General features: G+C 41.1%; 4 protein-coding genes across 15 annotated transcripts in view; 2 read left to right on the forward strand and 2 right to left on the reverse strand.

The window, feature by feature from the left end:
* Nucleotides 1-11074, forward strand: part of LOC100748186 — a 19628-nt gene extending 8554 nt beyond the window's left edge. Inside the window, exons 1-3 of one of the 2 annotated variants that reach the window (XM_003493709.4) lie at nucleotides 7324-7591; nucleotides 10358-10489; nucleotides 10574-11074. In XM_003493709.4, coding sequence (XP_003493757.1) covers nucleotides 7483-7591; nucleotides 10358-10489; nucleotides 10574-10602 — 270 coding nt within the window. In that variant the 5' untranslated portion in view covers nucleotides 7324-7482 and the 3' untranslated portion in view covers nucleotides 10603-11074. Of the gene's footprint in view, nucleotides 1-7323; nucleotides 7592-10357; nucleotides 10490-10573 lie in introns of those variants that run through there. The other variant, XM_033323879.1, reaches the window with a different exon arrangement.
* Nucleotides 10931-13748, reverse strand: LOC100748066 (ruvB-like 2). The gene is made up of 7 exons (XM_003493708.4): nucleotides 13486-13748; nucleotides 12762-12875; nucleotides 12254-12688; nucleotides 11742-12174; nucleotides 11409-11677; nucleotides 11219-11324; nucleotides 10931-11131 (listed from the first exon to the last, which is right to left on the reverse strand). The coding sequence occupies exons 1-7, from the start codon at nucleotides 13489-13491 to the stop codon at nucleotides 11106-11108; spliced, it is 1389 nt and encodes a 462-aa protein (XP_003493756.1). The 5' UTR covers nucleotides 13492-13748; the 3' UTR covers nucleotides 10931-11105.
* A 942-nt stretch (nucleotides 13749-14690) lies between these two features.
* On the forward strand, nucleotides 14691-19063 carry LOC100748309 (glycogen [starch] synthase). 3 transcript variants are annotated; one of them, XM_024371336.2, is made up of 12 exons: nucleotides 14691-15072; nucleotides 15734-15892; nucleotides 15967-16151; nucleotides 16510-16706; nucleotides 16781-16973; nucleotides 17053-17315; nucleotides 17395-17605; nucleotides 17679-17815; nucleotides 17895-18027; nucleotides 18127-18513; nucleotides 18603-18803; nucleotides 18884-19063. In XM_024371336.2, the coding sequence occupies exons 2-12, from the start codon at nucleotides 15754-15756 to the stop codon at nucleotides 18914-18916; spliced, it is 2079 nt and encodes a 692-aa protein (XP_024227104.1). In that variant the 5' UTR covers nucleotides 14691-15072; nucleotides 15734-15753; the 3' UTR covers nucleotides 18917-19063. The 3 variants fall into 3 exon arrangements, with proteins under 3 accessions (XP_024227104.1, XP_012247407.1, XP_012247408.1); XM_012391984.3 differs by having other exon boundaries at nucleotides 14691-15068; nucleotides 15711-15892; XM_012391985.3 differs by having other exon boundaries at nucleotides 14691-15068.
* A 2007-nt stretch (nucleotides 19064-21070) lies between these two features.
* The window catches only part of LOC100748428 (mitogen-activated protein kinase-binding protein 1), an 85814-nt gene continuing 81304 nt past the window's right edge, over nucleotides 21071-25580 (reverse strand). For 5 of the 9 annotated variants that reach the window (XM_033323874.1, XM_033323876.1, XM_033323871.1 and 2 more), the window contains 7 exons: nucleotides 25273-25407; nucleotides 24609-24757; nucleotides 24327-24528; nucleotides 24107-24233; nucleotides 23809-24002; nucleotides 23534-23554; nucleotides 21071-22602 (listed from right to left, as the gene is read on the reverse strand). In XM_033323874.1, the coding sequence (XP_033179765.1) occupies nucleotides 22220-22602; nucleotides 23534-23554; nucleotides 23809-24002; nucleotides 24107-24233; nucleotides 24327-24528; nucleotides 24609-24757; nucleotides 25273-25407 (1211 nt within the window). In that variant the 3' untranslated portion in view covers nucleotides 21071-22219. Of the gene's footprint in view, nucleotides 22603-23463; nucleotides 23555-23808; nucleotides 24003-24106; nucleotides 24234-24326; nucleotides 24529-24608; nucleotides 24758-25272; nucleotides 25408-25580 lie in introns of all 9 variants that reach the window. The other 4 variants (XM_033323877.1, XM_033323873.1, XM_024371330.1 and 1 more) reach the window with 4 other exon arrangements.

The following is a 25580-nucleotide window of genomic DNA, read 5'->3' on the forward strand; positions in this document are numbered from 1 at the left end:
GAGCCGTTGACGAGTCAGCGGTGGAAGAGAAGAGAGGGAATCTCGGCGAGAGCAAGAGAAGGTGGAGGAGAGGGCTAGTGCGATAGCCCCAACACGAACGCACAAGACCTCGAGGAAATCCTAATATTTTAACCACTGGCGAGGAATGAAAGGACCCGGGTGAGCATGAAAAGGGAAAAAGGGGTGCACGAATCATCCCTGCGTACCCTTAAACCCTACTGGATGGGGTGGAACCTGCAAGGTGGGTGGAACTGTATACCCGTTGCGGTACCCCGAGGGAAGTACTTGCAATTAACGCGGTAAGACTCGGCTCTAGCGAGGGGTAGTACACCCTTCTTACCGGTAACCACCCTTCGTCCCTGCTCGTTCGCTCCTCGTTTCTCCTCGATTCTCTGTTCTCTTCGTTTGTACACCTATCGCATGCTGCCCTTCGCCTCTCTTTCTCTTTCTCTCACACACACACACACACACACACACCATACATTTTCTCTCTTTTTCGCTCGTTCGCCCGGTGGTGGAGTACGCGGCTCCTCTGCGTCCATCTCCGTCAAACCATTCCCTACGAGCTTCTCGAGCGCTCGTACTCATAGGGGACGCCAGAATGGCTGTGTTCGGTTATTTGTCAGGGATACGCGTAATCGCGCGCACGCGTGCTTCTAGCCTCGTGAAAATCTCCACGCCTTGCTCCCTCTCTCTCATTCTCTCTCACTCTCTCTCATCCTCTTCATGAATTTGCCTCGCCACGATACGCGCGTTCCTTCTTTTTTAACCACCCTTCCGACGGTTCCGACCTTTCCTCCGGACTCACGCGCCTCCCGATGCAACAGATTGCGATTAGGCGAGTTATCGACCCTACGTACGACCATATATCGAGTCGAATATAGACTGGAAATCGGGTAATTTGGAACGATCTAATCGTCGGACAGACGCGTTGGCGACTTTCGTTTTCCCATTGGCGATCACCGATCGATTTCGGTCAGGTTTTCGTCCGGATGATTACGCAAACCAGCGGACTGGGGCGATTGATTTTCCGTTTGACGGCCACGCGTGACCGTGCGTCACGCGAGTAACAGCTTCCTGAGCATATAACGTTAACGCAATCGGCTGCTTTACGCGTCGACAGACGTTGGGGAGGAAAAAATTCGATGGAAAAAGTCGTACGTTTTTTGATAAACGCAAACGCGTGTAACGAAACGTATCGGCTGCAACGCGAAGAAAAAGAGTCGCGAGAAATTACAGCGGAGAATAGAACAAATTCGTAAGTCTCAAGCTGCGGGTGGAGATCGCTCGAGCGAAGCATCTCGTTCACAGATTTCGATTTTAACTCGTTTCCAGGCTTATCTGCGGAAAATTATGCATGCATGCAAGACCGATGGCGTACGCGATAACGGCTCTCCATTGTGCGCTCGTAATCCGAATGCGAGAAATTTGCGCAAAACGACTGTTGCCAGCGTGCCAGCGTAAAGCTAAATAGTCTACTGTATAACCCGCTGTATTGCCATATTCACGGATGAAAAGACAACGTCGTCTCTGCATTTGTCACAGGATCGCGTGTAACGTAATTTGCAGACGCGAGGGTTCGCTCGCTTCGAAAGGCATCGTATTCCTTCTGTTTAGTACTTCGCTGTAATACCGAGGATGTTAAATCGAGCACATCGAGACATCCGAGTTTCGAAGTTGCAGTCGAAACGTGCTTCACCGAGAAAAAGCCCAGGGAAGCGAAGAATAGCGGAAGAATATCGGCTAAGAACTCGTCGATTGCTGCATTCTACCTGGAACTAGTAGATTGCAAGGACCCGGAGGATTTTTACCGAGGTTCGTTAATCACGCGGTTGTCGAGAAAACGGAGTGGCAACGCGAAAGTAGCAGCCGAACCGATGGGGAAAATAAGAGATCTCTCTCGTATCCCGGAAATGCGGCTTAGTCACCGGGGCGGCTATTGTGCCTCGCCGAGTGCACAGTCGTGTAAAATCCATAAGGAACTGTCGTACCGAGTCTAGATACCTCGTGGCTGGACGTGTCGCGCGAAGTCGTTATCCGTAGGTAGGTTTCAAAGGTGCACGACCCGTAAACGTCGTTTCGATTGATTCGCGTACGTCGCACCACAACGGACACGCGTTCTCCCCGCGTCATAAACCGCGGTTTCAGTTGCTCTGCTAATCCATCCATCGATTCTTTACGATCGAAGATACCGGCCATCGAATCTTCTTAGCCGTTTTTAAAACGTGGCAGTGCCAAGCGTTTCGCTTTATGTATATTTTATCTGCCGTTGTCCGGTGCAAACGATATCGACCGATAGCCCGGCTTCGTGAAATCCATCGAAATAGTCGATAAACGATCGCTTTACTTACAAAGTCGCTGTCGAACGACTCGCGGAACCGACGAAACCGAAAGACATTATCGGACGAACGCGATTAATAAAGAAGGGACCTTACGAGCAAACCTGAACGTCGAATGAATCTCGCGCCAGTTACCAGCGATTGTTTGCGCTATCTCGGTCACGAGTTACGCGGCTATGATTATCGATTCGAAAGTAATCGCGCGACAATCTAGCGATCGATGGGTCGGAGTCGGCGTCCCTCCGCAGTTCGCCGATTCGCGTTCGTTGATTCCTTGCGGAAGGACGGAATCTGCTGTCTGTCGAGTATCGAGCAATTTTTCGTAATTAGTATTCGTGGCGAACGACGGAGTGCGTCGGTTTTATCCATCGGTTTAGAACCATCGTCCCGTGAAAGGTCGCTTCGCGTGCCACTGCTCTTTTCCTATCGGGGCGGAGACCGCACAGCCGTCAATACGGTTTGACGGGTGTCAACCGATTTTTCCCGAATATCAGGCTCGCTCGGTCCACCGTGAATTTCTGTAGTCGATCGCGTGATTCGCGGCTCTAGCCAAACGCGGCTAGACGTCGTCGCTACCGAACTCCGAAGTCTCGCGCGACTGCCTAAAATCAATATCGAGATGTTTTATATCTCCTACGAGCGGCCAAGTTGCCGGGTTTAGCCAGCAGCCGGCAGCTTGCCGTGTTTCGCGAATTCCCGGCGCTCGTTACCAGAAAATTTGAAAACCCGAGCGAAATGTACGCCGTCTCTGGGCTATTTGGCTCGATTTTCTGCGCAACCATCGATAAGGGATGAACGTTTCGGGATACAGTCCGTCGGCTGAAAGAGTCAGTTCGCGGAACGCTGGAGGAAAAAAGACGAACGTCGGCAAGATCTCGAGAACGAGCGACGTTCCGGCCAAATTCTGTCTCCCAAAGCTCGATATTCCGAATAGCTGTGGTGTCTATGTCCGAGACGACGAGGTTTGCGTGTTCTCGTTTCGAATTAAGGAAACGGAATTATCTTCGATTGCGATATACGGTGCGACATCCGGCTTGTATGAATCGCGATACGAAGCTTGCTTGGTGGGACTGTGGTTTTCGATCGATTAACAGTTTCGGTGGAAAGGCTGGCTAGCAGCGTACGTTCCGCGTATCGTTCTCTTCCATCGCTACTGTCTTTTCTTTCTTTCACGACGCTTTAAGATACCTCGGTAGACCAAAAGACGATACAGAGATATCAGGATCGTTGCTTGACAGAGGTAGAAACGTACTGATAGCTACGATTCTACTCCGATTCTACTTACCTTGAAAAATATCTGTAACGAAATCTCCCGCTTATTCGACCGATCAACCGCACCTGGCGAAACGATTATGTCAGTTGTATTTGACCTAGTTTAATTTAATTTATTATCAAACGGCTGGTGAGTAGCCTTTGCTGGGACAAACATGATCGCGTGGAAAATCGTACAAAGAAAAGGAGTAAAAAGACCAAGGGGAAACAAAGAGGAAATACCAAGCATGCAAGTAACGATTAGCAGTTTTTATAATTGGTAATTAGTAAAAACTCGAACGAGCCTTCTTCTTCCATACTCTACTCCTATTCTCCTCGTATCTGTCGAGTCAACCACGGCCTGGGCTGCGGAGTTAATAAAAAAGAGTACAGCCGTGGAAAGTGAAAAAGAGGAGAAACGAGAAGCCGAACGAGTCTGCCGAAGGCTCTTCCGACGATGCCTGGCGTTTCTTCGATGCTTTCTTCGTCGGTTCAGATCGATTGACCGTTTCGCGGGCAAACGGCGATTTCCAAGGTTCCACGGAGGATCATCGTCGATAAGGGTCGAAGCGATCCGACTCTCTTATCTACGTTGTTTCTACTTCCGTCTCGGCTTATCGCAGTTCGTTGCAAGTGCGCGCACCAACGATACGCGATAAAATGCACGATTGCCTTCAAGACCGTAAAAATAGTAATAAATCTCGTCCGGAGTTCGCTATCGTGCTCTCTTTACGACCGATCGCTTTATAGCAGAGACATTGCACGAAAACTGCCAGTAGCAGAGACCGCGCTTATAACGCAAACAGGAAACGCTCTGTCTTCCATAAACGACACGAGGCTTCCAATTCGCAAACTCTGTCGGACGATACTCGAGAAAGGAAGAAACCTACTCGAGAGGAACGACGCTTTTTCAAACAATTTTTGAGATCCATATTTCTCGGGAACCGGTGGAAATCTTCGGGTCAAAATTGGGAGGTGGCACGCGAAATTCCCCCGTCAAACGGAGGTTTCTTTCTTTTTCAAAAAAATTGATCTCCGTCGAATTTCTCGACAGTGGCGGGTATTTTCAGCCGAAAACAGGGGATTTGTGTCGTTTAACGCGCGCATCGTTCGTACGTTGATGCACTTACCGAATGAGTCACTCCTCTCGATTCCGCTTGATTCCCCTCGTTTTCTCCTTAATGGGGGAAAGCGGAGATTCAGGGGACGACGCTGTCCGAAATGGAACGTCTGTTTGCCCAAACCGTACGCTTATGTGTGCTTCCCTATCGAATTTCTATCCGACGCTATACGTTTTTCTCGATCAAGGGTCGGTGCATCGACGATCCCTAATGCTATTAATTATCAACGTCTAAGGACGCCCCGGTTACGCTTGACACTTGAAACAACTTTCGTTTTAAAAATACCTCGAGTGCCGAGAAATCAAGGTTTTCGAGCGTTACGTAGGACGCTCGTACGACTCGTGTCAAATCGGGCGCAAAGTAAGTAGCCTCCCTGATTGAAAATCATAATGCCTGTATGTTTTCTATTTCGAGGCAGGTGTCTATCTAAAAGAGAACATGACGTCACGTTTTTACAGACCATTTGCCTGGTCGTTGGTGACGTTCCTGTCGCGCGCACTCCTCCGATCCGTCGCTGACATCTCCATAAAGCCGCGGGGGTGGATGAAATAATTTCGGCTCGTGTATCCCGACCGATACAAGAACAGACTGCCACGACAGAATGGCTAGATTATGCGCGGCAAGACCCGGATGTGTCAGCCGTGCATGCCTTTGCTCGTTTCGTGCAACTCCTTCTAATCGATTCAAGCTGCCGTCGTTTTTGTTTTCCATCTACCGACCGATCTACCGATTACCGATGATCCCTACGTATCGCGCTTCGAACGTGAGCTCTATACGTCCAACGTATTTTCCAATTTCTGTATCGCGATTTTGTATCCTTTCGGTAGTTTACGCTGCAAGTTAGATCACCAGGCTGACTATTCTTAAACGCTAACGACTATGTAAATCTATCGTACTTGGCCCGGTTACGCGATAACAGCTACCTACAGGCGTCGGAACGGCATCTTTCGCAAATAGGAGGTTTAACAAGATTTCCGAATAACATCTAGACTGCGCAAAATGTGCTGCGAGACAAAACGAAGAAGCTTTATACGTCCGGTAAACGATGTTTTAGCGATAACGGGTCTTTCGAGGGTAGAAACACAGATAGCTTTGCGTCGTTGCGAATAAAGTTAATCGGCCGAGGTAAGCAAATTTCGAGAACGAGAAACGCGCGCACGTGAACGCGAAACGATGAAACGAGAGTCGCGACGACTTTCGCCGACTTGCGTGTTTCCGTTTGCCGATCGACCAACGGCTGAAAGAATGAACAAACAGCGGGTAATTAATGGGGTGATTAACGCAAAAGAACAGCGAGGGAACAAGCAGAGAAAGGAGGGATTTCTCCGTCGGAGAGGTGGAAAAAAAAAATAGGACAAAACAGAAAACTCTGCTTCGTTGCTCGCTATTTATACATATAGCTCGTAGTATAAAAAGACAGTTATTCTCGAGGTAATTCGAGATTTTTGAAAAGATAAAAAGCGGAGTTGCTTTAGACACGAAACCGACCGAGCGAAATTTCTGCCAATTTGGAAACCACTGAACCCGGAAAGCCGATTATACGGACCGGAACAGTGCGACTAGCTCTATCGCCACGCGAATACAGAATAGCGAATAGCGAGCCGAATAGGAGCCACGGTCGTTCCTCCTTCGATCTCTGGATCCTTTCACTTTTTAACCCAGTTTCCATTGTTAGGCCAGCGGCAGGTCGTTGCTGTCACACCCGACTCGACTACCGGACCCAACTAGACCGATCCGATCCACCGTATAATTAACTACCGCAATATTCAACTGTTTCGCCGCTTTCTTCCTCGCTGCTGTCATCCCTTTGCGGAAACGCGTCCGACGATTCGTTTTCTCGCGAAATCTCTCGCTTTCCCTGGCATCTTTTTTACGCAGCGTGGTTACGCGTTGCGCAACTTGAACACGGTTGCGCGATCGCGAACAAACCAGAAAGGAAAATGCTAGGCGATTAAACGCGCGTTAAATGCGTGAAATACCGCGTTGGCCATCTCTGCGTCGTGTTTCCCAGCGTGACACGAGCCGCGAGTCTGCCGCCGCTCGTCGTGCTCTTTAGTCGTTAAACGAGAACGCGTGAGATAAATCGACGAATGACGAATATCGTCAATGATTAATACGAATCCTTGACGCTCCTTCGTTGTTCGTCTGAAACGTTTTCCTCCTCTTTCTTGTCTCCTTCCCTTTGCCGTTCCATCATCGACGCGACTCGTCATCGACTCATACGATTCGTCTTGCGACTCTTTTTCTCGCCTGTGCGATATCTTTTGCCGAGCATCGACGAGAAATATGAAAATTCTGCTAGCCTTTGGATATTTCCATGTCCCAGCCGGTTGGGAAAGAGGCGATGTAAAACTATATGCGTCGCGTTCCACGCGTGACATTTAGAAATAGAGAACGTCGAACCAGTGGAACGTAGAAATGGAAATTTTTGAATCGGAACGAAACCGGAATCGATCGTGGGAACCTTTTCTCGTGCGAAACTCGAACGAAGGACTTGAAACAGAAAATCTACTTTCCTTTCGCGGTTGAAGAAATTTGACTGTGTCGCGGTACTTGGCTGCGCTAGAAATCCGAAGCTGCGAGTTGCCGGAGAGTGGCAATTCTGTTGTTTATTCGCAGCTTTCCCCACTCGTGGCAAGTGTTTTCACCTCTTTAGTCTTTGCTCCGCGTAGTGCCGGCCCAAACATCGCCAAGAGTAGCAACCTCGCGACTTCGTTCTCTTCGATCGGCCCACGATCGCACCGGAAACACGATCCTTCCTCCCGCGAACCATGTCGTTTCTTCCGACCTTCCTTTTCGTTTGTTTCCTCGTGACGATCGCGACGACGTACGCGAAACCGACCATCTACAAAAGAAACCACGACAACGTGTTCGAGCCAGGTAAGACGTGTCTCTGATTAATTAACACGAAATAAATTAACAAGAAATTGAAATCTAAGCGACGATAATCCGCGATAATACCTACGCTACTGTTGCCGCTTAACGTTCGATTAGGAACAAATTTGTAACGCCAGTGCGCGACCAAGCGAATGGTGTCTTTTCCGTTTGCCCTCAGCTGTGTCCATGCTGCGCCGTGAAAAAGTGACTCGCTTTCTTTTCACTTTCTCGTACATCTTCCAGTCAAACGGGACGAAAAATCGTTCGGGATTTTGCCCGTGCAACGAGTTTTACGCGATTCGGACTCGTCTTCGCTGGCTGCGCAACACGTCGAAGAAACCTCGATCGACTCCGCAACGAGACTTCCTTTGTTTCGCGAAACTGATGTCTTTATCGTTTGCCTGGATGAATATCGAAGCGCGAGATGAGCGAGGTAACGAGGCCATCGTGGCGCTTCTTGAAGAATCGAAAGTTTCGATGCTTCTTTCTCCGATCTGCACGGAGATCCTAACTTGGATCTTGGAGGTCTTGGTCGCGCGGGAACGTCTGACCGCGGAAAAGCTTTCACCTTAATTGTTGCCGCTCGTGCCATATCGATACGAAGACGCGCCTTGACCTCTCTCTCCTTACGACCGAATCTTCTTTTCTTCGCTTTTCCATCGCGTCGCGCCTCCGCCACCTCTACTCGCTTCGTTTCATTCTTCCGACAATTTGGAAAGCATCGAGTCGCGTGACGTCCCGTTTCCTGCTTTATGTGTAAGCGCTTACGCGAACCTTGCCAAACAGATATAAACTGTGATCTAACTAGCGATGACTAATTCGTGCAGGTCTTTGGATCGACAATCGATTCTCGAGGCTTGTTTACCTTGTTGATCGTACATGGTAAACGGCGACGACAAACCACAGGTTGACAAATGCATCGTCATTTGGCGTGGCGTTTTATCGACGTCTCGATAGGACCGAGCCGGTATCGATGGAACTTCGGACAACTCGATCAAACTCCGCTACACCGTCGCTATTGCTCGTTATCTGTCTTCTCGTTGCCTAACCGCGAGAGACCGGAGAGTAGCATAAATTACAGTCAACGAGCGCATCGTGGCGAGAACAAAACCGACGATCGGTCGGTATCCGCCGACGTCTGTGTCCGGAACGGTTGTTGGCCAAATAAAGAGCGATTTCTTCGAGCCCGAATTTCCTTCGGGCCACGTTTGACAGGTGGGAATAACGGGCCGATGACGTCAGTCCACGTTCAGCGTAGGCTTCGATTATAGCGAGGCCGCGATATCTCGAGTAGATCGTATCCCCGGTGCAACTGTTGGAGCGGAGAGTAGCGTTGTGTCTCCTGTTTCGTGTTGTCGGCTGGTTTCTAGGATAGCAGGATACTCGCTGGACGAGTACGCGCACCACCGCTGTTGATCCGCGTTTCCTTTCGTTGGAAGAGTCGTGACGATTGAAAGGTGCGCCGGCGTGCCCGTTTCTGCTCGCCAAGTTGCGTACCGATCTTTATCTGTTCGTCGTCGTTTGCAACGTCGAAGCTGCTTCTCGTCGTCCCTTTCAGCCTAAGAGAACTTTGGCTCGGAACGCATGATGCAAAGAAACTGGGCAATTGATCGAAGATCGAAAGACCAGATAGAGTTATAGCGGGAATGGGCGAGCGGAAAAGCTAATACCATTGAATTAGTTAGGCTGTTAGGAAAATTGAGTTATCGGTTCATTAGTAACGTCGAGTTTATTGGGTTATTAGCGTTATCGAGTTATCGGCTTCTTAATAACACCGAACAGTTCGATCGCTATTAATACGAAGGTACGAGCCAACGATTAATATGCAATTAAGATTCTGTTAGGAAACTGAAGAGCTCGCAGCCGCAGCTACTAAGAGTCGTCCGAACACACCTAATTGCGCTCGTTCTGACACCCTGTAGGAGGACGCGTGTCGCGCAAAACGATAGTAGAACCTGTACGACTCGACCTTCGTTGGACTATTAGAGAGAAACAGAGAGGGAGAATGTTAAATATGATAATTAATCGGCGTAAATGTCAACTGCAGTGGATTATTGGCCGTGTAGTCGCGTGATTTGAAACGTTTCAATGCGTTCACCGTTCACGTGATTCGTAGCGAAAATCCACGCTTCTCGAGTATCGCTTCGCAAAGAATCTCTCTCGAGTTACGTAAATGGAATATTCTTTTACTTTCGCTACGAAAATTTATCGTTACTCGAAAGCTACTAATTTTCAAATACGATGCCCGTAAAATTTCTCCTTTCACTTTGCTTTAACGTGGACGAAGCACCTTGATTCGATTTAACGAAATATTCCAAAGAAATAATAAGATAATTCAGTAGCGAATTCGCCAATGAGAATTTAATCAAAATTTCGCGGCGATGGACAACAGCAATCGTAATAGCAAAGATCTGCACGAGTAGCTCGCTATCTCGGCTGCAACTCGTCGAATGGACGTCGACGTCGACGTTGACAGTCGCCTACTTACCGAATCGATATTCGATTAAAACCGATAAGCAAATATTCCTCGTTAAGGATACTGCGAATAAATGTTTAGCGCCTCGCCACGTTACCTACGTTCCTTTTCCTACTTGATGAGAAACGATTCTGCTTACGAGTATTCGTAGAGCGAAATGCGAGAGAAATTGCGATACTCTGAAACGTAATGAACTTATCTTCTGTATCCTTAAGGCGCGTAAACTTTAAAGCGCAACTCTTGAACGAAACCTGGTGATATTTAATGCGAAATTTCACTATCGATTGTTTCAGTGATGATACCAGTCTCGTCTACGGTGATTCCTCTCCCCGTCTACAAAATGGAATATGGTTTGGGATTCATATCGAAAGATAAGAAAGCTCAGTCGTCCTTGAAACCGGAGGGTGGAATAAAATTGATAACGAGTAAGCAAAATTTATGCCAAACTATGTATGTATTTGTATACATGTATATCCGATGAAAGGAACAATAAATATCGTTTCTTACAGTTAAGAAGAGCCAAGAGAAGAAAACGTAAAGGTACAAAATATACGTACTAGTTGCAGATTGACTCTATTCGTATCGTAGTCTGTCATCGATGAAGCGGTATATATTCATTAACATCGTACGGTGATGTATATATATATATACACATCAAAGTTATAGATTGTAAGCAAATCTCAGATTTATTTGAAATGTACGACAGATTTCAAAAGTAACAGAGAGTTTACGCCAAAAACTAATTTACCTCGACGATTAATGTTAGAGTTAATTAACTCTGTCGTTATGAATTTATTAATAATCGTAAGAAAAATCAAACGCTGTAAAACCAAACTGTAGCGAGTATAAAGAGAGAATCTGTTAAGTTTTTATATTTAATTTGAGCTATAGTACGTCGTTTCTGCTATTATAATGTTTATACATAACGTTTATGTATATCTGCCCAACATTTTGAAGAAATATTGAAAGGAATTAATAAGTAGAAAATTATAAACTTTTATTGAACAACATTCGCGTTTAAATTTATTTATCTACCTATCGTTACGATATTTCCATCGGTTCTTCCGCTGTAACAGAAACAATTACACGAATGAAATTTGAGAAACGTAAAGATTCTACTAATTCTTTCATTCTTCTCTACAGAATTTACTTACGCATTTCATTGAACATAAAATCATCTTGATATTCTTTGAGAAACTGTGTAGATCTACTTTCATCGAGGAATAGCTGGTAAACACGCTTCACGTCATCGATATTGACCTGTATTTACATATTATCTTTATGTTGTTGTAACAGTATAAGAAGTACGTATACGACTAACAGCACGTATAATACGATACTTACTTCCGTACTCTTCCTTCGCCTGCTAACGAGAGAAGCAGTAGTGATCAATTGAATCGCGTATCTCAATGAAGTTTCTAATGCGATTCTGGTAAGGACGGTTAGAGCATCATCCGCCATTTCGCAATCTTCTTCTTCGCACCTTATCTTTAGAATTTCTTTCAATTCCTTTTCTTGATACGGACTCGTTGGAACGATAATCATACGATCCAATAGATCTATTGGAATACCATGCGGACTTTTGTAATTCGTTCCTCTAATCCTAGTAATACCTGTAAGATTCAACGATTAATTTTTTATCAATCAAAACAACATATATGCACGAGTATAAGGCACCTCTATTTGTAGCCATAATAACGACCGGTGCCATTTCATTTTCAAGTGCTCGATTAAGAAACGAGAAGCATTCGATGTCGAGCATGTGAACCTCGTCGATGAACAAAACGCCTGGAACGATTTCTGCTTTTCCTTCTTCGCGCCATTCAGCGACTTTCGCATTTATTTGGTCTCGTACTTCTGATTTAATTTCTCCTGTATCGCCAGAGAACAGCGCCAAAAATCCGTGGGTTCTGCTGTTAATAACATCGACTTCGTGTAAAGTTACTGTGTGTACGACCTCTTTGCGTTTTTGTAATTCACCCTCGGGACATTGTACGAAGCGAGTTTGAGAACCAGTTGCATCATAGTCACGAGCTCTAGTAAATGACCTTCCCAGTCTATTTATTTTTCCTGTGGCTTTGTCGATTGTAATCACGTCTCCAGCTTGTACCTTAAGCGAATCATAATTGTAAGGAACCCGATAAACAATGTTACGGAAGAATAAATGTTCATTGCTTGTCTTTACTAACTTTTTCTTTCATCAAACTGTCGATCATTTTGTTTCCTAGATCGTAGATCGTTTCCATCTCCGTTGTTTTCAGTGTTAGTTTACCAACTTTAGCACCTATGCCTGTAGCAGGTCTATCCACTTGTATTTCGACTACTTCACCTTCTATAATTTCTGTTTCCTCTTTGATTCTGACACCGATAGATTTTCTAATAGCTTGAGTAAGAGCTTCTGTTTTACTCATTTCCAAAGAATATATTTCGGAACCTGCCATTGAAGTAAATGGAGTATCCATTCCTAGAGCTTGCGCCATTCCCATGGCAATGGCAGTTTTTCCAGTCCCAGGCTGGCCTGCCAACAGTATAGCTCTGCCTGCTATTTTACCATCCTTAATCATTTCAAGCACAACACCTGCGGCTCTTCGTGCCATAAGCTGACCAACCATGCCTTGCGACACCTAAATAATCATACACAAAGTTAATAAAAGTAGGTATTGAAGTTACAATGCACAAAAGACTAATATATATTACATGGCGAGGTTCTAAACTATCATCCAAGCCTAAACCTCTAATATGAGAATGTGCACCAATTCTCTCTATCCTTGTGATTTCACGAACTTCTTGAACTTTTGCAGCCGCGACAGCCTAAAATAAAGAAAGTAATTATATTAATATAGTGCTAATATATTCTACATACAGTATTGTCATAGAGACAGAGAGATATGATACAAGAGTGGGAATAGAAACAGAAAGCTGTATAAAGACCTTTCCTGTCCTTATTTAATCCATTGTTTACACTGATGCTTGATCAATTTTATGTTTACATATTCATTACATCGATGTACAAGCATTATAAGATCAAAACATAAAGGGTCTCTATGCAACATTCTCTTTCTATTCTTATATCGCTCTTTTTATCTTTCTATCTTTATATCTCTCCAAACATTACAAAAGCATATCGATCAAACAACAGTTGCTATGCCAACTTGTTTTGCTTCAATTCCATTAAAGATGAAATATAGAAATATAAAGCATTATACTATTCAAAATTGATACGATACATCCTACCATAAAAATAATACGATAAATAAAAACGTTCTTTATATTTTCAAACGCTTAGAAAAATAAATGTATTCCAAATAGGTTAATTGACTAAACAAGACAAAAACATGGTAATATGAATATGTTTGTCGAATATAACGTAAAAAGTACAAAAATTAGCTAATTATAATATTAATTCATAATGAATATTTACCGCCATGTTTGCAGATTTTCCACGTGTTTATTCCTTAACAATAAAACAGAACCTTTTTAAACAGTCCTGCATGCGAGGATTGCCAATAGCGGCGCTACCACAAAAATCCCAAAAGCGTGCGTATGCGCATTCGTCACCAGTGACGTAGCCCGAAAGAATGCGTTAATTGGTGCAATCTGTGACGGCAATGGTTATATAAATAGGTCTAGATATCCGCTAGGGGTAATGATCCGTCTTTTGAGTCGAAAAGAACTAAGATGGAGAACAAAAAAGGTCTTGTTCTACGGGGTACACAGAGATGAATAGCATGTTCTGCTCTGTCTCAACATTCATAGTATACATGTATATGTATAACGCATGCGCGGAACAAGAACTTCCATTGCTTTCCATCTTGATCTTTTTCGACTCAATGGACGGGATAGTTTCCTTAATGCATTCACGCGTAAAAATGTCTCATGGACATAGGAAGAAATGTCTTATAGGAATATATATTACGTCAATAACAACAATACTATTGTTCAGTTCAAATCCGTTTACATGACTGTGGCTCCAAAAAATAATGCTATTTATAATTTCATAACTATGTAAACGTACTAGGAAGGAAACTTGTAGTTACATAGGATATAGTGGTTAAAACCGCCATCTGTAGAATACGTATTGAACTAATAAATTCGATGTAAAAATGACGGTTGTTATGGAAACTAAAAGGTAAAAATTTAATTTAAACGAAGCAAAGAAACGTAAATCGATAAATCTTTGTTGCTTATTATTTTTAGTCGTTTCGAATAAATCTAGTTGAAATTGAGAGAATTACTTTTAAACATTGAATTGTACTAATTATTTAATATAATCTTCGTGGTACATGAAATTTTAATTGCGTTTTATGTTCTATTTCTCGATATGAAAAAAATAAATTAAAACTTTGATAAATAATTACAAATTAAGAACAATATATGTCACGATTCCTTTCTAGTGTGAATAATCGTTCTCTGATTTATACGTATGTTCATAATGTGTTTTATTTACATGTGAAAGGAATGTCAAAGAGAGAAAAATCTGTAACATAAATTATAAATGTAATCCAAGAGTATTGAGTAATCCAAGAGTACAAATCTTGTCTGGTGATTCAGATAAATTTCCTTGTAAATGTAAGAATTTGTCAATTTGTATATATGTATATGTTGTAACCAAAAATAATATAATATCAACAGTTGCATAGGGATGTATGTATGCACTTTGCGAGTATGCACTTGAATGGGGCATATTTAGGTACATATATATCGGCAAAAGGAATTGACGAGGTTGATCATAAGCCAAGGACGGTTTCTTCGAGATATCTCGTGCCATCTGTTGTTACGAAAGAAACACGAGGCAATGTGGTTATCAGTGAATCGAGCAAGGTTCGTCGTGTTTAAAGTAGACCGAGATACTGGGGCTGACTCGAGCCCCGTTAAGTCCTTGTGACCTTTCGTAGTTTGTGGTGACCTTCACGGGAGGTTGCCCGTAGAACTATTCGTCCGTCCACAATCTACTTGTTCTTCATCTATTTCCTTTCCTGTTGTGGTACATCGTTTCGAGCGGAAGTAAGTGAGTTGTTCGAATTTAAACATTACTTTTTATATCTTGTTTTCGTTTACTATTCTTAAGGAACAATAAACTCCACATGGTTTAATGGAACCGGCAAACCCTTACAGTAGTAGCAATCTGGCAATACTTACGTTAGTGCTGTCATTGACCTTCGATAGATTCTTTCAAGGGGCAACGTGTTTCTTTCGAGTATAATATAACTACAACGTTGGCCAGTTAAATACGTAGGAAAATACTTAACGCTCGTAAAATTCCACTTGCTCGCGTAGATCTTGATTTTCGGGAAGCTATTTCAATAATTCGATTCATTTAAGAATGGAATGAAGTATTCGTTTTTTACATTAATATTGAGTTATCTTTATTGCTATATCCTTAGTTTTTTAGTCGATTTTGTATCTTATTTTTTTTAATACGTTTTCAGAAATAAAATATAAAATATTACTTGTATAATTGTTATTAAATTAAAAATGTCAGAAAAATTGTAAAATACATTTAAAAAATTCCACAAAAAGCAGGTGAAAAAAAGACCATTGAAATAATTTTACTATTAAAGTCTAATATATTGTTATTAAATGATTCAAATTCTTTTGTACATCATAATTCCTCTAAAGATAATATTCTATCATCCTAAATTAAAGGTTTAAATTTGTACAAATTTAAGGGTGCAAAAGAGCCAACAAAATGTCAAGAGAACGCGTATCTAGAAGATTTTACCGCATGGACAGCAGTAATGATTTATTAGAATTTATGGATCGTGGATATTCAGCACAGCATGAAAATCGATGGAATTTTGAAGTTGCATGGGAGGCTGCCAATAAGGGTATGCATAATATACTAAAGCAAAACGTTAATTTATTAATTTATATTGATTACTCTTCACTATTGCATTTTTAGTTGGTGGTATATACACTGTAATACGTTCCAAAGCTTTTGTATCAACAGAAGAAATGGGAGATCAATATTGTCTTATTGGCCCATACAAAGAAACCTCAGCACGTACTGAAGTAGAGGAAGCTGATTTTCCACATAATAATCCACTGCATTTAGCTGTACAAGCTTTACGTGATCAAGGATTTAAAGTAAGTTTAAATAACATTTACTATAAAGTACTCTGAGTACTGTATTTAATTAAAACTTCAATTGTGTAAAGATAAAGTGATAGAAGAGAATATGTAACGGAGCATGAACAGATTAATCAGACAAAAGTTTGTTGTTTTGACACAAATATACACTTGCAGTTACTGTAATATTTCATTATATACTAAAAATAGCAATTTGGCTAAAGTCCAGGTACAAAGCCAAAATTAATTCAAGGTCAGTTGCCCCTGCAAGTAAATGATGTGGTTACTCCCTGTTTTTCCTTATTTTCAATAAAACCTATGAAAATTAAAAGCAAATGAGATTTATTTTGCCATAAAGTAAAGAGTTCTTATTGAGGTGATAACAGGGACCTGGCTAGTGGATGGAAACCCACAGATCATTCTGTTCGATATTGGAAGTGCAGCATGGAAGTTGGATGAATATAAGCAGGAATTATGGAATACTTGTAATCTTGGTATTCCTCATTTGGATATAGAAGCTAATGATGCAGTTATTCTTGGTTATCTTGTGTGTCAATTTATTTCTGAATTCAGGTGAATTTTACATAACACAAAAATCAATTTTGTCTGATTTATTACTCCCTTAAAAATAAATTTTTATATCTTAGACAAGCTGCCGAAGGGTATTGCGATGTTCCTCCTCGAATCGTGGTTCATTGTCACGAATGGCAAGCCGGTGTTGGTATAATCGCGTTAAGAACCAGACACGTAGACGTTGCTACAGTTTTTACTACACATGCCACTCTTCTAGGAAGATACTTATGCGCGGGAAAGATTGATTTCTATAATAATTTAGATAAGGTATCGTGGCTGCCTACTTGAATTTAATCTCTTTTGTCAATATTATTTGAACGTATTAATTTCTTTAATTTATCTGTAGTTCAACGTGGACGAAGAAGCAGGAAAGCGTCAAATTTATCATAGATACTGTATGGAACGTGCGGCTACGCATTTAGCGCATATATTCACAACTGTTTCGGACATAACAGGTTTCGAAGCGGAGCATTTACTGAGACGAAAACCTGATATAATCACACCAAATGGGCTCAACGTGAAGAAATTTGCAGCAATTCATGAATTTCAAAATTTACATGCCGTTAGTAAAGAAAAAATACACGAATTTGTAAGGGGTCACTTTTACGGGTATGTAAATTCTAATACAAGATTCACGTAACATTCGTTTTCTGTGTCATAAAATATCTGCATTAAATCACCATTTCAGGCACTATGATTTCGATCTGGATAAAACCTTATACTTTTTTATTGCTGGACGTTACGAGTTTGGAAACAAGGGCGCCGATATATTTATCGAGGCTTTAGCTAGATTGAATCATTACTTAAAAACATCTAGACCTGATATGACCGTCGTGGCTTTCCTTATTTTTCCAGCGCGAACTAATAATTTTAATGTAGAGTCGTTACGTGGTCATGCTGTAAGTGAAATAATCTTAAATCAACGAAGAACTATATCGATTGTCAATACGAGAATTTGCTTTTTCGTTGAAGGTTACCAAATCTTTAAGAGATGCAATTAACGACATACAACAGAAAATTGGAAAGCGAATGTACGAATTGTGTCTTTCTGGTCGTATGCCTGACACGCAAGATCTTTTACAGAAAGAAGATACCATCAAAATTAAACGGTAATATTTGATTGAACTTACAATGATTTTAATTAGAGTTAAAAAAAAAAACATGTTAAAATTATTTCTATCGTTTCAGGTGTTTATATGCCCTACAAAGAAATGGATTGCCTCCGGTTACCACGCACAATGTCGTAGACGACTGGAACGATCCCGTATTAAACGCCATCAGAAGATGCAATCTTTTCAATACAGTCAATGATCGAGTGAAGGTAATCGATTATGATTCGCGGTAATTATGCGGCAATGTGATTAAAACGTTATTATCCCCACTATAATTATACGTAACTGGTATTAATTTCATATCCTAGATAGTATTTCATCCAGAATTCTTATCATCGACGAATCCATTATTTGGGCTTGATTACGAAGAATTTGTCAGAGGATGTCACTTGGGTGTCTTTCCGTCGTATTATGAACCTTGGGGGTACACGCCTGCAGAATGTACAGTTATGGGTATTCCCAGTATAACCACAAATCTATCTGGTTTCGGATGTTTCATGCAAGAACACATAGCTGATCCAATGAGTTATGGTATTTATATCGTGGACAGACGATTCATTGGCCTGGAGAACACTGTTCAACAGCTTGCTCATTATATGTTTGATTTTGCACGACTGAGTCGTCGACAACGTATTATTCAAAGAAATCGCACCGAGCGTCTTAGTGATCTCCTTGACTGGAGAAACCTTGGCATCGTAAATATTTATTACTTAAATTTTCATTTACTATTTTCACGTTTCTAGCTTTCTAAGTAAATCGACTAAATACACGATTGTTTTAATAGTACTACCGCCAGGCCAGAATCAAAGCTTTGACAATCGTTTATCCAGAACTCGCTTCTGAATATGCTGAAAGTGGAGTAGGACGTTTCAGTTATCCTAGACCTATTAGCGAACCACCGTCGCCTTCCTCTTCGAGACACACTACTCCTGCTGCGTCGGTTCACGGATCCGACGAAGAAGACGAAGTAGACGAAGAGAAGGAGGTTTGTAATGTTCTATCAATCTCCTACTTCGAATTTTTAAATTTAAAACCTCTGATTGAAACTATTACGCTTTATTACAGCTAGAGGAATTACGCCAAACAACTGGCACATAAATGGTAAAAAGATATGGAAAAATTAGTGGCGAATAATTGTGTATATTAGATGAATACGTGGAGACTTTACGATAGTAGTACTAATAATTTGTTTAATATAGTCTCCCATGAAGAGAATTATTAAATTATATAAGACGGTTCATCATACTTTTTACTTTTACAATTACTCATCATATACTCTTACTCCTTTCACACCGTATAAGAAATATGATCATGACAACATAACAGTATATTACAACAGTATTTACATTACACGACATGCAAAATCATCAGAAACAAGTCTTCCACGAATCTTATTCGCACGTAATGTTCCACTGATCTATCGATGAGATTGTTATCTTTTAAAAATTATATTTAATGTTAAGTATATCCGTATATTTAGCGAGTGTGTTCCTATTGTATAGAGACGGTTATATATTTTTATGAAAATTAGAACAAGAATAAAAGTTCTTTAACATTTTTAGTCATCGAGTCGCCAGGATGAGCAATATTTTCCATCATCCTGCGATGTTCGTTCTTGTTAATACAATGTTTTCTGAAAATAAAGCTTTGAACGTATATTTTAATCGGTTTTCTATTTTTTGGCAAGAGTGCTAAAATTTCTTCAGTTTGTAAGAATTATTATATTATTAATTATCAACATAATATACAAAACAAAGTGCTAAAAAGTTACATTCTTTCACGACGAAATTATTACATTTGGCATTCGCGATTACCAAACTGTCTTGTTTCCTGCAAAAACTTTGAAATAAATATGTACACATTAAAGAAACGAGTAGTAACATATTACATAACAATACGTCTTAATATAACAAATACAACAATATACAAAGCCGTTAATCATCTTTGCGATCAATTAAAAGTATTTAAATGTCTTTGATGATTATTACACTGAGAGAGTGAAATTTTGGAATGGTTCATTACCACATAAAGCTGGGTAAATATACGAGGAGATGTATGAGACGAGATTCGACACATTTTCCACCTTTCACGTCCGCTTCCATGATTTTATACGCTAACGTTCATGTATTACAAAAATGCTGACATTGAATATAAAATATTCCTAGTTTCTATAATACATAATGATATATTTAGACGAAATCAACACCTTCACCGCCGAAATCAGTGATTTACATCGATTTTCTAAAACGATAAGATCTACCACGATAGGCAGTTGTGATACACGATAGTAGAGATATTTCAGATTCTAACCGCTATAAGCGACAAAAGGTACTTTTGATTTTCAGCGAATCGACTTCTGTCCGCAAATGATACGCGGGTTAATTCCAACGTTACCTGTGTCGAGACATGTTCGCTGGAAAATATGGAACCAACGAATAGCGAAGGTATTGATCCGTATCATTCAAGAATAATAGTCACCACCGTAAAAAGTCGCTTTTTTCACTAGCAAAAATTACACGATTAAACAATGAAAAATAATATTTTCCCAATCGAGTCATCGATGAAAAGAAAAAGAGGCGATATTATATAAAGTAAAGCAATACTGAATTGCAATTTGTTGTAAGGATCGTCTTTCTTAACCCAGTATCTGATAAGTTATGTAATCGAATGAAAACAACTTTAGGCCTATGTCCCCGTGAATGATACTAAAGATATGTTACACGTTTATCAACAAAGAGATTAATGATACACGCCTAAAGAAGCAATAAAACGTTCTCGTAGAGAGTACAAGCGAGTGATACTGGTTAACCTAAATGGCACGTTTTATACATTACATACAATATGGAAACTTTACACAGAGGACAAATGTAATTACAATTTATTAAACGGAGAAACGAATCGCGCGTATTTTGTAATAAACGTTAAAATCGTTAATAATACGTGTTCGTAATACTTTGATTCCTCGATGCAATTCCTTCCTTTGAAACTTGTAAAGCCCGTTTAGCCCTCGAATTCCAGTATAACCTTTCAACGAAAGTTTACGGTACTTTGTGGAACTTTTGCTTTGTTTGTCTCTCGACGTTATTCGCGTGTAAAAATATTTATAATTTCTATGACAAAATATGCAGTTACTAACGTAGCACAGTTTCCGTGTATCCATCGTAGGCTCGGTTCAAATCAATTCGTCGACGAAAAATGAAACTTCTCGCTGTTACTGTTTTCGTTTATCTCGACAATTACTTGTTTATCTTTTCTTTGCGAAGTAAAATTAGTAGGCGATATTTCCGTTCTATTCGGCGATTATATTCGTTTTAAAGATATAAAATCACATATCCGTCTCCTATCCCTGACAGACACACGGGTAAGTCTACAAAGCCGATACACATTCTTCTTTCATCTAAATGCGTTAATTAGAAACTAGTTACTCTTTTTTTTTTTTTCTTTTACTCGAACTGGCAAGTTTACATCGCTCACTGCATACGTTCATTACAGTTTTTCGAAGCTTTTGCAAATATCGGGGGAAGGAAGGGAGACTGCTTTTTAGACCATAGGTACAAACAACCTTTGGTTACGTAACAAGAGGACTAATATTATAATATATCGCGCAATGATCGATAAATATATATATATAATATATATATATATATATATATATATTTGTTTGAAAACTAATCTAAGAGTCTTTAGTTAATTGGCATTTATCGGCGTATGGCCTCAAGATACGAGTAATTTTTCATTTCCCGCTTTCCCTTCCAAATTGGACAGGAAAGATCTCCAAACGCAACATTTCTAGAAACTTGAAAATTGTCGCGTCACATTTCTAGTTGTTTCTAAATTAGCCCGTTCAAACTTTCGCGAATCTTGTATATTTGGTCGCACGAAATCCTTGATAAATATTCTATTAACTTTGGCTAGAAACACCATTCAGTGCACGACACGACTTACGATCAAGGACAAAATTCATTCAAACTCGTTCAATCGAAAACATAAAGATCCTTTACTTTCAAAAAAAAAAAAAGAAGAAAAAAAAAACAGAAGCCGATATTGACTTTCAAACGACCAATTCTTTTCGTTGAATCGCCAACCTTCTAACAGCAACGTTTACAATGAAACAACCGTACCGCGTATTAAAAAAAAAAAAAACAGTTCATGCTTAAACTTTTGATCCTGCGCACTCGTAAAAACCACTCTCAGAAACAACGAGAGATCGAGGATAAGAATTCAGAACCTGGATCTTAAATACTATCTATCGTGTCTCGATACGCTTTTAGGAAGAGTTTACAGAGATTGAGAGGCGTAGCTTTATGTGCTCGTGTATACGGTACCTGAGGACCGTGTGGCGTAGTAGCTGGTGTCCTGATCGTTCGTTTTCTTCTTAGAGAACTAGCGAATGGACGGATTTTACGTATGGCTTGATTGCGTCCCTCCCATTCTCTGTTGCATCATGTTTAGTAGCAACTCGGAGTATTGCTGCATCATGTTAACCACTTTTCCTTGGTCTTGGCCAGCAAGCAGTTCTTGGAATTTGGCGGTGGCTTCGTTCATTGTAACGTTTTCGGGATTGGCGGAACCTTCGTGGCCCTCGCCACCTGAAACCACCAGTCGCAATGTGCGCATCGTCTCGTTTACGGACGATTCGAGGCCGCGCAACATCGTGTCCCTGTCAATGCTCGCACGAGACGGATCATCCTCGTTATCTATCGTTAAACGTTTGTACAGTTGCACGACATTGTCTGCTGTTCGTGTTAATTCGTCTGCGATTGTATTGCACAGTTGCGTCGACACTGCAAAAAGCGACAGTTTCTTTAGTACGCTGCTCGCAAAGGTTTACCGTTAAGAATACGTGCTTAAAAATGCAAACGTTTCGGTACGCGTGAAGAAAAAGAGGTTCGATTCGACCGAACGTTTACATTTTTAACGATGCACGTCAGACACAAGCGGATGTTACATGATTTATATTTTCAATGTACAGCATGTAGTACCCGCTTCGCAACATGAAAAAAGGTTGAATGAAATCGTGCAGCGTGCAGGTTACATCAGTTCTAAAATCCGTAATGAGACCATGCTATTGTGATCGAGACCTAGAGACTCGGGTAGAATTCTAACGATGAGAGCTAAATTTTCCAGGTCTATGCAATGAGCTAAATAACGATATCTTCGTGGCTGGCTTCCTCGAGTGATTTTCTTATGATCGACATGACGCGAAATGTCCCGAACTTCCTCCGTGAATATTTATGTACAACATTTATGTGCAGTATTTACATACTTATAGAACTTATAGACGAGTTAAATTGGATAGAGTTAAATTGGAAAAGCGATCGAATCACCGAAGGCGAAGGGAATTTTCTCCACGATTAATTAAACACATACAAAGCAGAAGGAACGTGGAAAATAATGCGATATCTTGGACTCGAAGATGCAATGACAGTTTGACGCGTTTTATAGTCTCAACTAAAAGCTGCATTATTTTCGTTTCACGACGAAAACGATGCTACGCGTTCTCTCTGAAAACTCTGAACGTCACATGTATAGCACATATATTATATACAGCGACCTACAGACTATTATGTCCTAGTCTGTACTAAGATTCGCGTGAAACGATTCTGTTTGAATGGTTTTCGCCTTGTCATAGCATGATCACTTACAAATTTTTAACAGACTGAAAGATTTATTATTTTCACAGGACAGCATTCTCAATAGGTGTCTTTAGTTTACCTAATGTTTTGTCCGTGCCTACTGCAAGAGTAAAATCCTTGTTAGATTATATTTTCTCAGACGAAAATTAAATAATAAAAACTTAATATCCCAATCGATAGAACGTTCGAGTACGTTTATCTATAATCGTATATCGTATTACGGCTTCTTGCAATCTTGCATGCTTACACTTTGAAAAACGACAAGATGATCGTGAGTCGTGAGAAATACGCGTGCGTGTAAAGGACACGCACACAGACCAAATAAAGGAAAATGAAGATAATCGCGGCTCTTACATTCGGCACTGGCTACATCGATGGCACGATCGGTATCTTTAACTGGAAGTTCCTGTGGGCTGGGATCTAATTGATTGCGATTTGTTGTCGACATCCGACTTGCATTCTGTCCCATCGTGTTATTTCCGTTACGACCGTTAGTTATAATCGTCGTCGATCCCGATCTTCTTACCGTTGTACCGGGTAGACTTAAGCTGTAAAAGGAAGCGAGATACATCGATGATGGAATTCCGATTAACGCGTAAAACAACGCGATAAAAAAAAACAGAAAAATAGGTTTCAATTTTATTTAACGTACCTAGTCGTGGAGTGGTCGATACTGATGCTTCGAGGTCTCGGTGGAAGCGCCGGTTTTCCACCGTTTCCATTAGAGGAGGTATCTTCCGAACTTGAATCTTCCTGATTACCCACTTGACTTAGATTTACTGCAAAAGAATACGCGTAACACGGTTGAAGCCAATGTATCGGCAGGTAACTCGGTTGCTCAAGCTTCGGTTAATATCTGTGACGATAATTACCACTTGAATATGCTCCCTGCATTCCTCTTCTTCTGAGAACGGAAGGCAAATTGCTGTTAGAAGAGGAGTTCGACTTCGCCTGATGATTGATTTTGTTTTGCGAGCTGATCGTCGGCCTCATTAAGCCGCTGATTCTGTTGCTGCCTGTCTGATTGTTCCAACCCCTGTTGTTTCCAGCTCCAACGTCCGATTCCGAGTCACTCTGCGACAATATCGTTAAAACAGAGAACGCATTTCCTACGATTTGACGCGCTTTGACAATTTACTAAAATTGACGCATACCTGATTTAGGACGCCAACGCTGCTGCTCCTTGTCATGTGAGAAGAATGATTCTTCGTGGAACCGTGCCGCGACTGATTCCCGCTATTTGCACTTCCTAGTCCACTTCTCGCCGAAGCGTTCGCGTTCTTATTACCTACTTTTCCTGAAACTATTAGCACCAATTAGCAACAAATCCACCTTACGCAAAGCCATCGTCTATCTATCTTTAGCGATAAAATGCAACACTGCACAGAGCAAATTTCTATTTTAGAGAGAAGTAAGAGCGAAACTGTTCGATACTTTGTATAAAACTGCGATATCGATGATCATATACGGCAACGTTAACGCTTTTCCAGTTCAAACGATCTGAAATTTAATCACCGCGAAGGTTTACGATGCCATCGACATCGGCGTAGACAAAATATCGAACCATCGATTCAAAGTTTCTATATTATAAAAGGGGGTCGTTCCAAAGTAACTTCTAGTAAAATCATACGACCTTGTACCGTGACTTTGACAACTAGTAGAGGGCTGTATCGAACGTATGATGAAGAAGAATGGCAAAAACGAGGAACAACTTTGAAAGGGCAAGACCAAGAGTTGCCCGTCGACGTTCTCCCGGTGCAATTTAGATAATTGTCGTTGGAAAGACCCTCATAGACGTGGCACACAATGAAAGGGTACCTTGTATCGGGCCATGCAGTAACCTATTTGGCGGGCTGACGGAAAGATCACTCAGCGAGCAGGCACGTCGCATGCCACCCCCCTCTTCTTCGCTGTCAAAAACTTTTGACGAGATTCGCCCCCCACTACTGCCAACTGTCGACAACAACACGCACACACATGCACTAAGCTACTTTTTCCCTTAGCTCAAAGATGTTTAATGTGTATTTATAACGATCGTGTCTCTTTTCTATAGAGAGTTACACTTACCTCTGACTGTTCTTTCTCTTTCTTTTCTTTCTTTTTTTTTTTTTTTTTTTTTTTTTTTT

This window comes from Bombus impatiens, unplaced genomic scaffold (assembly GCF_000188095.3).
Source record: "Bombus impatiens unplaced genomic scaffold, BIMP_2.2 scf_1275, whole genome shotgun sequence".
Classification (NCBI taxonomy): domain Eukaryota; kingdom Metazoa; phylum Arthropoda; class Insecta; order Hymenoptera; family Apidae; genus Bombus; species Bombus impatiens.

Bases quoted from the DNA above. Each gene is read 5' to 3' on its own strand.
- LOC100748066 (XM_003493708.4), bottom strand. The intron at 12,689-12,761 runs GTAATATATATT...ATGATTATTTAG, and splicing joins ATAGTTTAGAACCTCGCCAT to GTGTCGCAAGGCATGGTTGG. The intron at 12,175-12,253 runs GTTAGTAAAGAC...GATTCGCTTAAG, and splicing joins ACAGTTTGATGAAAGAAAAA to GTACAAGCTGGAGACGTGAT.
- LOC100748309 (XM_024371336.2), top strand. From the start codon at position 15,754: ATGTCAAGAGAACGCGTATCTAGAAGATTTTACCGCATGGACAGCAGT. The intron at 16,707-16,780 runs GTGAATTTTACA...TTTATATCTTAG, and splicing joins CAATTTATTTCTGAATTCAG to ACAAGCTGCCGAAGGGTATT. The intron at 16,974-17,052 runs GTATCGTGGCTG...ATTTATCTGTAG, and splicing joins TCTATAATAATTTAGATAAG to TTCAACGTGGACGAAGAAGC.